Source organism: Labrus bergylta, chromosome 13 (assembly GCF_963930695.1).
Source record: "Labrus bergylta chromosome 13, fLabBer1.1, whole genome shotgun sequence".
Lineage (NCBI taxonomy): Eukaryota > Metazoa > Chordata > Actinopteri > Labriformes > Labridae > Labrus > Labrus bergylta.
In genome coordinates, this window is record NC_089207.1 from 2,038,494 (window position 1) to 2,052,668 (window position 14,175).

Sequence of the window (14,175 nt, forward strand, 5' to 3'; positions counted from 1 at the left end):
TGTTTGCGTTCACACAGCCAAAAGACCATCCGGGTAGACTAATCTCCAGAGTTTTTCAGGAGATTTCTGCATGTGTGAAAAGGGTTTGTAGACAGTCTTCAAATTTGACACTCCCTTCGCCTTGGTAAAACAGGTCGCCTATACCAAACAGGACTTCTCACATGGACAAATGTACACACAAGCCTATATCTGTAGGTTAATTACACTGAAAGTTACCATCATGGCGTGACAGAAGATTTATTAGCAAAGGGAAATGAGGGAAAATTAGCCTTTATTACATGTCTGCATCGTCGCCACAGGAGGCTCTTAGTTGCTGCCTGAGACATGCAGCAATTTCCCACCCTATTTATTCCTGGCAGGCGTAGTGTTTAGACCTACAGCGACTCCACAATGCTAGGTATGTCAGCCTATTTCATGTAACTGATTAGGCCATCACTGTGTGTGCAACCTCATTACACCTTGTTGACTGACACTCGATTAAAGCCATGGGAGCTCTTACTCTGTTAATTATGAATCAATGGCAATAAGAAAGGTAGTTTTTATGTTGCAGTCTTCTGGCAGGTGACTTTCTGCTTGTATCTGCCCCCCCCCCCCTCCTGAGTGATGTGTTCAAAACCAAGGAATGCATTATGTAGCTGTCCTCTCTCACTCAAAGCTCAATGCTCTGTCTCCAAGGTGACAACACATTTACATTGTAGCCATGGACACCACATCCATCACCTTGTGCATGGCATTCAGTGACTCGCAAATCAAAAAGGCATTGTTCAGGGTGATGTCAGACGAGTACAACTACTTCCTTTCACCAACCCCGGCAAAAGTACAACGATAGCGACTCCAGCACATGTGAAGATAGAGATGCAGCGCCAGTCATAAAAGGTGCTGACTGACAGAAAAATCAATGCCTATCAATAGCCTGCCATTGGGTGCGTGACGTGAGGTGAATAATAAGCTTGTCCCCTTGGCCTGATGATATGATATTCCCTGGCCAGGTCATCAAAGTCACTCCTCGTCCTGTAGCAGCTCTGAATTTGTATTATTGAGTCCGGGCCCTCCAGCTGTTTAGAGTGCTATATTTCAGGTAATTGAGTCGTGGAGCCACAGAGAGTGTGTGTGCGTATAAGCGTGTATTAAGAGTTTCTGAGTGTGTGTGTGTGTGTAATAGATGTTTTGACTGACGTCAAAGGTAATTGAGTGGTAAGAAAAAGACAGAGTGAACTTGCCAGCTGTCAGTCTCTTAAATGCTGAATCTGTCAGACTGCAGCACTCTCTAAAACCTTAAGAGACAATAGTGTGAGTGTGTGAGTGTGTGTGTGTGTGTATTTCTGTCTCTCATGCATATCATTGAAACTACAGCTCCTATACCAGCCATTGAAGAAACCACTGCACTGTGATTCTGTTTCATTAACTTCCCTTGTTCTGTTTTTTTTTTTTTACAGTGGAGTCTGAATGATGAATACAGTTTGAACATGGACACAATCTAAGATTAATTATGTCCAAGTAATAACATTAAGTCCCTCACCCATATTATTTGAACTGGATCATTTATTTCAAAGTAACCATCGTCCCTTTAAAGGCCATTATCAATCAATCTGTGAAGAACTTGCCCCTCTATACGTTAAAGGCTTTCTATGTGATTTTTCACACTTAAATGTAGAAATCAAGTATCTCCTCTGAAAATAACTCTGTGAGTCATGACTGTCTACAATGGGTGTAACACCCGAGTCCCACTGTCTGTGATGTTTTCAGAGTTTTCAGAGTCCTATCTTCACTTTGTTTACATCGCCCGGACGGCCGGCTGACTCCTCCCCTCGTGTATAAAAGTTGTTTAATTGAGGGACTAGAGAAAAGAAGAATAACATACTGTACTCACTGCTTAACTGTGTTTCTAGATCACGCTCATTTCAGGTAAATTTACATGCAGTGTGAAGATACCAGCATAATAAAGATCGCTAGCATTAGCATGCTAACACAACAATGCAGCGCGAGTTGTTTTGGTTTCATGCTGGTGCTCAAGGGCGACATCTGCTGGATCAAAAAAAAAAGCATATAAAGCCTTTAAAGGAAAAATGGTGGAAGACTGATCACCTTTAAGTTACAAGCACACACATCTCCCAGGACCTTGAGATTCTTCAACTGGAGGTTTTATCCCCATGCCATCAGAGAACTCCAAAAGTTTAAAGAATGTGCAATAGCAACTTTAGACTGTGCAATATCTTCTAGAGGAGTCAGTGCAACAATCTGATCAATGGACAATGGGGTATTGGAAATGTATATTGTATTGCTATTAATTTTTTGTCTGTATTTCTATTTTAATATGCTGAATGGTGCTGCTTCTATTACATGTATCCAATACTTATATGGACAAGCACATCATTTATTTTTACAGTTCTGCAAAGAAAACAAAGGCATTCTGATCCTGAAGGTTTTACCAACTAAGAATGTTAATTTCTGCACATTATATGTAAAAAAAACAAAAACAATTTGCGCTTTTTCTTGTTGTTTTACAAGAAACACTATAAAAATGCAATCAGCTGTGATTATCAAAGGGAAACAGCTGTGGAGATTTTCTCCAGTGTCTAAATACAAAATAGGTATTCCTGAATACAAAATCCTTCAAGTTGCTCAGTAGATTCTCCTCAGAGCAATAACACTGCAGATAAAACATACACCTTTCTGTTGAATAATAATTTGTGTTTATGCAGTTACACAGTATAAATAGTCACCTGATAAATGTGGTGACATCATAACAGCTTCCTTTTAAGTAAAGCACTGCAAAACGTCTCATCAACTTCATGTGAGTTGCAGTATTCAGGTTCATTATTAGCTGCATATACACTTTAAATCTTCTGCATTTAAGAGTTTTAACAGGTATTTGAGCATGCAACTCATTTTTTGACAAATATCGACTAAACATCAGTTTCATATTAGGTTTTATCTCACAAATTAGAAACATAGTCTATCTAGAGTGTTGACATTGCCTTCAACACTCTAGATGAAACCAACTTCAAGGACAGAGCTGAACAGCCAACAGCTGTGTTACCCTGCACATGATCTGTCTGTCTCCTCCAAGGTCACACCGAGTGTGAGCAAGATGTTAAAAAAGCGGAAATACTAAAAGGAAGCCAAGGAAGAGGGAAAAACATCCACATTAAATATTAAACAAGCCTTTGGCTGCATACACCTTATGTTGTGTTGTTGTTTTCAGATTTTCCTAATAAGTGATCGTATGTTTAATCGTAAAGTCAATGAAAGCTTGGGTACAGCTTTAGTAAAGCTGCCTCTGTTCGTTTTGATGACTAGACCTTATGCAATAATTCTTAGAGCCAATGATGTCAATCTGCAAGTAAACAGGAACTCAGCTGAACGTTATGTGCATGTTTCTTCCCTCGCTGTTTTATCATCGAGGGACAATTCATTCATTGACGTTTTCGCTCAGCACCCTACTGCTAGCAGCATGAAGAGTTATTGCTGTCACATCTACAATTTGACCCACTTTGGAAGGTGTGATGTGTCGGTGGAGATGTGTCAATTCATCCACCAACACATAAAAACAGGATTTCTTATAGTCCGCAGTAGAGATTACAGCAGCACGTCGATATTGGCTGTCAACATGTACTTTTATAAGGATCATAATTCAGGAAACAGAGGCTTCTGAGAGCCGCTTTTCTTGGAAGTTCAATTTACTGTGGACAGTTCTGATTCTTGTAAACCAATATTGACATCAAAACTGTAGTTTAAAGAAAAAGTCCAATCTTGGCTTTATGTTGTGGATAAATAAAAGCTACAGTCACCTGTCTATAGTCTACTGGACATACCAACATGGCATTGTTGACATTTAAGAAGCACCCCTTTGGCTCTAATGTCTGGAGTTCACTCTGAACCTGTTACCTCAACCTGTACTTTGAGAATTATCTTCATTATATCATTTCCAAGAGCACCATCTGGTGGGCATAAAGCAAACTGCACACACAGTGGCGATTTCCCTCCACTTTTTCTTACAAAAATAGTGTACTTGATAAGGGCTACTAATCCAAAACTGCCCTCCGTATCTCACAAATATGAAATATTGCAAAGCTATTTAAATGAATGGGTTAGGATGAGAGTTTTTTTTCTTTAACAGAGCACTCCTGAGGAGTTCCTGTTCTGGTGGAGCAGCAGCATCATGGCTGCAGAAGGGGAAGAAAATTAACTGGTGAAGATAGCTAGCTCTGTTTGGGGCTTCCCCCTCGGCCCCCTCGGCCCCCTCGGCCCTGTGGTGGTGGTGCGAGACACAAGGATGATGGCAGAGCTATCATATCTGAAGGAGAACATTTCCACCCCCCTGCATGGTACAGTAAAAGCACTGGGCAGCTCCTTCAGTGACAGGCTGTGTCACCGGCAGTGTGTGAAGGAGAGATACCGCAGGTCCTTCCTTCCTGCTGCGGTCAGACTGTTTAACAAAGAGGAACAGTTAAAACACACACACAAGCTGGAGGCAATTCACTCCCACCACTCGTGCTATATTATAATATTACAATATCCATCATTTTATTACAATATCCTCTGATACTTGTTTGTAATAATGCACTGAGCTTACTTGTTCCACTTTTATTTGTCTTTCTCTGTATAACTGTGAATGTTCAGACTTTGTAACAACTGCAGCTCCGTTACTGCTCTTCAACTATTTCGTTGTACACTGTGCGCACATTTTTGTCTATCCTTGCCCTTTGCTGCTGTAGCAATAAATACTTCTATAAATAAAATATGCGTCCAGGTGGAAGATCCTTAGGTTGAGTAAAAGTTATGATTTCCCCACAGTTATAAGTAAAAGTCCTGCACTTTAAGTGTTTAATAAAAAATAATATGATAGTATAATCATGAAAATATACAAATCGGTTTACAAAGTAAAAGTACTCAATGGAGAAAATATCGTTTGTGTTCTCTTGTTAAATATCCAAAGATAATTTTTGCTCAGCAGGGAGCACATTTTTCTTATCTGAATTGTTTACAGCATCTGGTCAAGGCAAGTTATCATGTAAAGATTGTTTGGCAATGAATCTAATGATCTGGTTCTTATATTATTATCAAAAGAGTTGCCAATTTATTTCAGCACATAGTCCTCGAGTCATGAATTTGATAAATCATGGAGATAGTTGACAAAACAAAAGCTGCAGGTCTCCTGGAGACAGGGCAGATATCACCAAATTCCACAAGTGGAAGTGTACATACCTGGTATTATTCTATTATTGTATTTTTTCTTCCCTTGATGTACTGATGTACATATGTTTGATTTTTAACTTCTTGTTATTTTTGATAATTATATTCCTGTTTCTTGAGCTCTTGTGACAAAAAAATGTCCCCCATGGGGATCAATAAATAATAATATTATAATAATAATAATATAATAATAACTTTATTTCTATAGCACCTTTTAAAAACACAGGTTTACAAAGTGCTTTGACAAACAGCAAAAACAGGAACAAACTAAACCAAACACAGAAGAACATAAACAACAACAAGAACAAACAAATACAAAATACAAAAAATAATTAAATACAATTCAACAGAAAAGAACCCAAAGTGCACGATACCCAACAGATATATAGAACCAGACCATCACAAGAACCATCATAAGAACCATCACAAGAACCATCATAAGAACCACCATAAGAACCATCATAAGAACCATCACAAGAACCATCATAAGAACCATCACAAGAACCATCACAAAAACCATCACAAGAACCATCATAAGAACCATCACAAGAACCATCACAAAAACCATCATAAGAACCATCATAAGAACATCACAAGAACCATCACAAGAACCATCACAAGAACCATCACAAGAACATCACAAGAACCATCATAAGAACCATCACAAGAACCATCATAAGAACCATGATAAGAACATCACAAGAACCATCATAAGAACCATCACAAGAACATCACAAGAACCATCATAAGAACCATCACAAGAACCATCATAAGAACCATGATAAGAACATCACAAGAACCATCATAAGAACCATCATAAGAACCATCATAAGAACCATCATAAGAACCATCATAAGAACCATCATAAGAACCATCACAAGAACCATCATAAGAACCATCATAAGAACATCACAAGAACCATCATAAGAACCATCATAAGAACCATCACAAGAACCATCACAAGAACCATCATAAGAACCCAGGAAACAAAAACCCAACAACACGAGCTGAGACCAAGAGGAACCAAAGATTTAAAAAGATGTAAGAAACTAAAAGAGATAAAAGTAAATAAAAAGAGAAAAGCAATAAGAAGGTAAGAGCAGGAAAAGAAATAGAAACAAGTGCTTAAAGGATCAAAAAACCCAAAACTATAATATTAATCAAAATAAAAAGTAAATATACATATGAAACATAAATAAACAAAGTAAGTAAGATAAAAAATGACCAAGTTAAAATACAAGAGGAGTTAAGATAAGAGCATAAATAAAAGAACAGTAAGAAGTAAAAGAAGATAAAAATGGTCAAACCAGTAATAAAGTTTATCTTTATATCTTTATATTTATTCAGATTTTGGTAGAACATGTGTGATATTTCACTTGTGAAGATTGAAAAATTCCAGAGGATGGCAGTAATGCAAGACAAAGAAAACCATCCATTGTTAATTTCACGACTCGTTAGATAAAAGAAGAAGACGATTAGAGGAGGAAGGTTTCGGGGCGGAACCTTTGTTTTCTCGCGCTGAGCCCAACACGGAACTTGTGAAAGACGCACTAGTAATGCTAACCAGCTGTGTAGCATAAGTTAGCTTCGCCGGGTTCGTTGCTGACAGCTACCTTGCGCTGTCACCTGTTAACTCTCACCTGTGATTCAGTTACAGTCTACAGAGTTGAATAACAGTCACCGTGCTGTCTATGTGTTTCTATTCTGTTAAAATATCAAGCTGATGAGGAGCTAAAATGAGAGAAGGGTGAGTATCTGGCTAGCTTTGCTAAACCTGCCAAAAAAATAGGAGGCTAAAACGCTCTGCAGCTTGTTAGCTTGTTAGTTAGCATTCTTGTTACACAGCTAACTTGCAGCTAGCTGACCTAAATGAAACACTGATTGGATGTGTTTTCAGTCAGTAACTTAGAAGTTGTGTGTTTCACTTGTCTCTGGGTCGATGTCTTGTGTTGGTGGTGTAATAACAGATTGTTGTGTGACAGCTTGATGTTTTAATGTTAGCTGTCCGATGCTAACTGTCAAACCCACTGTAAGTCGGAGCTGTGTGCATCTTCTGCAAGTTTGTAGCAGCTGTCACCATCTTAGTCATGAGGGTGGGGTCTGCACGTTTATCAGGGGTATTATCTGCAAATGCATCTTCATCTTGCAGCCGTGACATCAGCTTGTATTTAATGTGTTTTCATTAGAGGGGATCAGAGACACATCTAGTTGATCTGTTTCTATTCTTCTCATAACTGATTTAGAGATGTTTGAGTGAGTTCACCAAGAACTGATGACCACTAATGTTATCTAACACAACATGCAGCTTATCAAGAGTAGGTACAGAAAGGAGAGATGGACAATCTGCTTGAAACAGACCTGCAGACAGGTGATTATATCAATCACATTTATTTATAAAGCACATTTACAAACAGAAACAGACCAAAGTGTTGAACATGAAACAAGAGAGCAATACAGATTAAAACAATTAATAAAAATAACAACTCAAAACTCACACATACAAGTTTGCCTACACACATGATTGATTGATTGATTAAGTTTATTTCAGACATATCAAATAAAATCAAACATATCAAAAATACAAAACAAAATGAAAAGCACGAAAATACAAAAAACAAAAAACAATGTTCAAATTATTTCACAGAAAAATAAAAATAAAATTACATATATTCAGTTGATATGTCTGAAAAGGAGGAAGAAGAAGTATAAAACTTATTTAATCCTTTTCCACAGCTCAATAATTAATATTTATTAAATTAAATTAACTTCCTGTGTTCCTTATAATCTCTCTATATATACAATCTATCTAAATACTCTATTTATGATAATATATTTACAATCCAATGATTTTCCATACATATATACAACTTGATATACTATGATTTTTTTATAATTTATGTATTTATACAATCCATATATCTATATCTATATATACATATCTATTTGTACAATTTGATGTACTATATTTACATTTTATATATTTATACAATCCTTATATCTTTACAGTTTGGTACAGTATGTTTACAATAATCTATATCTATATATATATACAATTTGATATCGGCTACGATATGTACAATTTACATAATACACATTAACATACACTTGTGTATACAAAGCCTGTAAACCCAATTATTAATTCATGCAAACAGAATACTAACAATATGATTAGACAATAATATTATAAGACATTTGATAGAAGTATAAGCAACCTAACTAGGACTCAAAGGCCAACGTGTAGAAGTGTGTTTTGAGGCGGGACTTAAAAGATTCCACAGAGGGGCAGACCTGACTGAGGGAGGAAGGCTGTTCCACAAGCGATATGGACGGTAGCTGGGACTGATCGCAATTTGCAATTGTTAAACGCTTGTAGTCAGATGGTAGGATGGACGGGATCAAAATACAGACCTGTCCCCACTAGCTGAAAGGTTGTTGTGATGGAATCAGTCCAACAAAGGGCTTCTTAGTTAAAGAGGCGTTTATTTATCCATGGCTGTTTAACCTCCAAACCAAGTTTTAGAATAGAATACAATAGAATTACTTTATTGATCCCAAACTTGGAAATTGTGGCGTTACAGCAGCAGGTTATCCAAACACACAATATGAGCAAAAAACACAATATTATATTAAATACAAAGTAAATAAGCACTAAAAATATCCAAACTAAGAATGAGAATATATACAACCAGGATTTAACTAACTGCATATATCTGCTTTTAAGCTGCTTTTAATGACACGTTCCTGAAATGTTTTTTCACTATCTTTATTTTAGAGTAAATACGTCTCCTCTTCTGAGATAGTTAAGTTAGTCTTCAAATAACGGCCAAACTTATCAGCAGAGGTGTCAAAAGTATTCACATTCATTACTCAGGTAGAAGTATAGATACTAGGGTTTAAAAAGACTTCTGTAGAAGTTGAAGTATCAACTCAAGTAAAAGTGTAAAAATACTGGTTTCAAAACTACTTAAAGTATAAAAGTAAAAGTAATGTAAAGGGGGAAAAAATGCCGTTAAGGACAAAAGCTTAGGCCGCGCCACAGCATGTCAGAAGGGTATATGTTTATACTTCTCATCCAACCACAATCAAATTCACTCTATCCGGATGGCGCGATTTATCTGGATAGGTTTTTTTGTGTGTTTTTTTGAACGATGACAAGCCGGAATGAAAACAAGCTGAAATGAAATAGGAGTAACGAGGCGATTTTTAAAATGTAAGGAGTAGAAGTAAAAAGTCGGCTGAAAAATAATTACTCCAGTAAAGTACAGATACCCAAAATTTCTACTTAAGTAAAGTAACGAGGTATAGATTGTATATATAGAGAGATTATAAGGAACACAGGAAGTTAATTTAATAAATATTAATTATTGAGCTGTGGAAAAGGCGTAGGATTAAATAAGTTGTATACGTCTTCCTCCTTTTCAGACATATCAACTGAATATATGTAATTTTCTTTTTCTTTCTTTTTCTGTGAAATAATTTGAACATTGTTTTTTGTTTATTGTATTTTCGTGCTTTTCATTTTGTTTTGTATTTTTGATATGTTTGATTTTATTTGATATATCTGAAATAAATTTAATCAATCAATCAATACTTTGTTACTTGACGCCTCTGCTTATCAGGTATATACAACAGTTTCAGATTAAAGGTATTTCAAAAAGAACGTTGATATAAGTTTTTGGTGTTACTACAGGTTCGCTTATAGAAAGAATCATTAAATCACCTTATTGTAACTTTGATCATTCACATATGTATTCAACCTCTTTCCTTTCTCTCCCTTGTACTACTCTGTCTGGTTTTTGCAGAGTCTGTGCTGTCTGACTCAGATCTCGTGTAGACATGGAGAAGCCCTGGAGGCTGTGGGGGGCGGTGGAGCGGTGCACCCTGACTCTGGCCTCCTGGTCCTGGGGTGCTTGTCGAGTCTCCCTTTTGGCCCTCATCCTCACCTTCCACCTGTACGGAGGATTCTTCCTCCTAGCTCTGATCCTAGCCTCTGTGGCCGGCATCCTCTACAAATTCCAGGATGTGCTCCTTTACTTCCCCGATCAGCCCTCCTCCTCTCGCCTTTATGTTCCCATGCCAACAGGAATCCCACATGAGAATGTTTACATCCGCACTAAGGACGGTGTGAAGCTCAACCTCATCCTGCTGCGCTACACGGGAGGGGACAACCCCCCCGGAGTGGCCCCTGGCAATCAAAGCAGCCCCACTTCCTCCTCTCCACCCACCATCCTTTATTTCCATGGTAACGCAGGCAATATTGGTCACAGGGTGCCGAACGCCCTGCTGATGCTGGTCAATCTGAAAGCCAATGTAGTGCTAGTCGACTACCGGGGTTATGGAAAGAGTGAGGGGGAGCCTAGTGAGGACGGGCTGTACCTAGACGCAGAGGCGACACTGGACTATGTCATGACCCGTCCTGATCTAGACAAGACAAAAGTGGTGCTATTTGGCCGCTCACTGGGGGGCGCTGTTGCTGTACGCTTGGCATCAGTCAACCCTCACCGTGTAGCAGCCATTGTTGTCGAAAACACCTTCCTCAGCATCCCCCATATGGCAGCCACACTCTTCTCCTTCCTGCCCATGCGCTTACTGCCATTGTGGTGCTACAGGAATCAGTTTCTGTCCTACCGGCAGGTAGCGCTGTGCCGCATGCCCTCGCTGTTTGTGTCTGGCCTGTCAGACCAGCTCATCCCACCAGTCATGATGAAACAACTGTATGAGCTGTCTCCCGCGCGGACTAAGCGCCTGGCTATCTTTCCAGAGGGCACACACAACGACACGTGGCAGTGCCAGGGCTACTTTGCTGCTTTGGAGCAGTTCATGAAAGACCTGCTGAAAAGCCACGCCCATGAGGAGAGCGCTCAGCCCACATCTAGTGTCACTATCATCTGATAAATACAGTCAGGGACTGACAAGAGCAGGTCATCATATGGTGGGGGGGGGGGGGGGGAGAGGTGGTGGCTGTTGTAGAAATTAAAGGAATGGACTCAAATGATTTTTTTGGAAAGAATGTACATTTTTTATGCTTTTATCTGGTTTCCTATTTTATTTCACTCTTTTTACCTCTCTGTAAATGTAATATATTGTTATAAGGATTTGACTATTTCAAGATTTTTAGAGAGGGTAACAATGCCCTCACTGGTTCTTTTTGTGTTGCAGCTATGAATGCATGTATTTATGACATTTTATGAATGAAGCCGGAGCATACATGCCCACACTGCAAGACATGGCACAACTACAAAAAAAAAGGCTCTTACTGGTCTACTGAAACAAAATAAAATCACTGAAACAACAGCTCAGAGAACAATGAACATATAAGGAGCTTTCTTTAATTTAATGAAATCTAATGACTACTTTAAATAAAATACCACTTCTGATATAAATAAATGAGACCCTGATAACATGTAGATCTTTGTGTTTATATTAACCTTTTTAACACATTGCACTTTTTTGTTCGATTAATTCAAGTGGTCAGTTTTTCTGATATACTTTGACAAACAAAATGGTTTTTTATTTCTCTCCTTTTTTAGCCAGAGGTACTTGCAGCAGCTTGGCATGTCAGGAAATTGGACTTTGGACAATTTGCTTTTACACTTGAACTGTTTTAGGGGACAAGAACCCCAACAGACAAACTTATGGTCAGTAAGAGAACAGTGTCATGATAAGGAACCTCTGCTTATGAAACATACGCGCTTGAGTCTTGATTTCCTTTGAAAATGTCTGTTTCAATGCGATTCAAGATAAGCTACAAGATATTCTCCCTGTAACGTTTTCTTTGTTCAAACACAGCTGGCACATAGGATTGTCTTTACTCTTTAAATTGGCTCAAGTTGATGCTGAACACTGTTGGCTCCTGCAGAATCCAAAATTGATCTGTGTGTCGTTTGTAATTAAAGGATGGTGTCAGATTACCCCCAAGTCTGTCTCAGTACAAACTATAAAACATGCTCCATATGTACACTGCAAGAGTTATGGCTTGCTGTAATCCTTACTGTCTGTACTGACTTTGAAGAGATCTGTTTCAATGTGACTCCACAGGGGAAGATTAGGGACTGAAATACAGAGTTCAGTTTAGAAAAGAAAAGTATATCAAACCTGAGCAGAAGCTCAAATAAGGCTTTAGGAGTCAGAGCTCATGTAGAAAATTGCCACTTTGTTTTAATTTTTCTCTACTCAGAACATTAACGAAACACTGACTAATCCCAAAAGAGGCATGGACAGACTCTTTAAACCCTTTACTTCTAACTATAAAAGAAGAATTAAGATTAAGATGGTTTTCCCAGACCTATCTCATCATACTAGAAGAAATGTGTCAATGGTCAGTACAGACAGGAGTGATGCACATTACTCTTTCAACAAAAACTTCCATTCGAGCAGACTGTTTAAAAATTGTCTTAAAATCAGAAACCTACATTTCAGATCTAAAAAGAAGGTGTGAGATCATTTGGATGAAATCGGTAGTATCATCAGCGTTCTTCTAATTGATCATTTGATGAGTCTGTGATCGAGTCTCAACCATGTGTGTGTGGCAAAATGGCTTTACTCAATTGGAGGGCTTTTAATGAGCTAATTAACCTTTCCTGCATGTCTTCCAGGGGGTGGAGCAGAGCCTGATGATACCGTGGTCTGCTCTTGCTTTGCGAATGCAGCATGCTGCACTGCAGTGGTATCAAAGCCATTCAAATACAGATCTCTTTAGCCATATTTAATACTGTTTGTGCATAGTATGCTGAAACAAATGTCAAAGACAAATCAGTTTGTGTCATTATGATAAGAACTTGAACAATGGGCTGAAAGCCACAATGAATGTAAAGTGTGGTCCCTCGTACAGGTGTGCTTTATATGAAATATTACATAGTATTTTTTCCCTTTTTTTTGTGACTTTCAGACATTTTTGTATTATATCAAATCCATAGACTGCATTTGACATAATTATTCGCAGCCCGTCATATGTCAATAGAGCACATTTTGCAGTCAGACCATGTGAATATACACTCATTTTGTTACACACGTTTTGTTTGACACACCATTGCTGTTAGTTTGAATCTTTTGATATGAAGAAAAGGGTGTTGGAACTCATCTTCGTTCACCTGATTTTTGTTTGTTTTAGTAAATATCGTACTGCAAAATGAATCATTAGTAGTGTTTTTTGAGTTTTAACCTAACCAGACGTATTGATACTGCCCGAAACCATGTTCATGAAAAGAAACAGAGTCAAACTGAATGTCTTTTTTTTTCTACAAAGAAACAACATTTTGCCTGGTTATTGTGCTGATGCACTTTGGAGCATATTTTATATGTTCATATGATTGTGAATAAAGTGGAGTGAGTGCCGTTGAAAGTGTTGGTATACTTTGCAATATCATTGACTAAGCGGGCATGTTGATAACGTATTAAATGAATCTGCAGTGTTGACATTTGTCGTGATCACCTACATGGACTTTACAGTGCATTCTCATCGAGGAAACGGATATTTGTACAGTGAGACATCAGAATGAGTCACCTCTACCCTCAGTATGAAGCAATCTGTTCGAGAGAAGTTCCATTTTAGAGTAATTTTTTCTTTTCTACTTCAAAACGGTGTGGATGACTTCTTTTGTAAGCACACATTTTCACTTTCTATTTTCTGTACTGTAACATGCAATAAATTGATACATGAAAAAGTCTTGTCTTGGTGGAATATTTTGCTGTTTGTCTTGTATGCTAAAGTTTAAGTTATTCTTGCACTTCTTCGTTTTTTTTGGAGTACAGTTGGTTTTTTTAGCTGTCAAAATGCTGTTATGAAGTCATGTCTATTTCTTTGTGTTAGTGGGACTTCAGTCCTCCATTTCACTACAAGGCTGTCCCTCATCAAACTGTCACAAACACACGTGTTAAATAGTTTCAACACAAAGAAATTTAAGATGAAGTTGAGACAAATGTAGCAAGGAGGAACTGAGTGTGGTGAGCTGAGGAGGAACCATAAGGGGGAAGCGGTTT

The 14,175-nt window shown here is 38.0% G+C and overlaps 1 protein-coding gene across 1 annotated transcript; it reads left to right on the forward strand.

Moving 5' to 3' along the window:
• Window positions 1–6,760: 6,760 nt before the first annotated feature.
• abhd13 (abhydrolase domain containing 13) lies at window positions 6,761–11,603 on the forward strand. Its single transcript, XM_020653451.3, has 2 exons — window positions 6,761–6,943; window positions 9,999–11,603. The coding sequence occupies exon 2, from the start codon at window positions 10,033–10,035 to the stop codon at window positions 11,086–11,088; it is 1,056 nt and encodes a 351-aa protein (XP_020509107.1). The 5' UTR covers window positions 6,761–6,943; window positions 9,999–10,032; the 3' UTR covers window positions 11,089–11,603.
• The last annotated feature ends 2,572 nt before the right edge of the window (window positions 11,604–14,175 follow it).

Coding starts and splice junctions, on each gene's coding strand:
- abhd13 (XM_020653451.3), top strand. CDS start 10,033: ATGGAGAAGCCCTGGAGGCTGTGGGGGGCGGTGGAGCGGTGCACCCTG.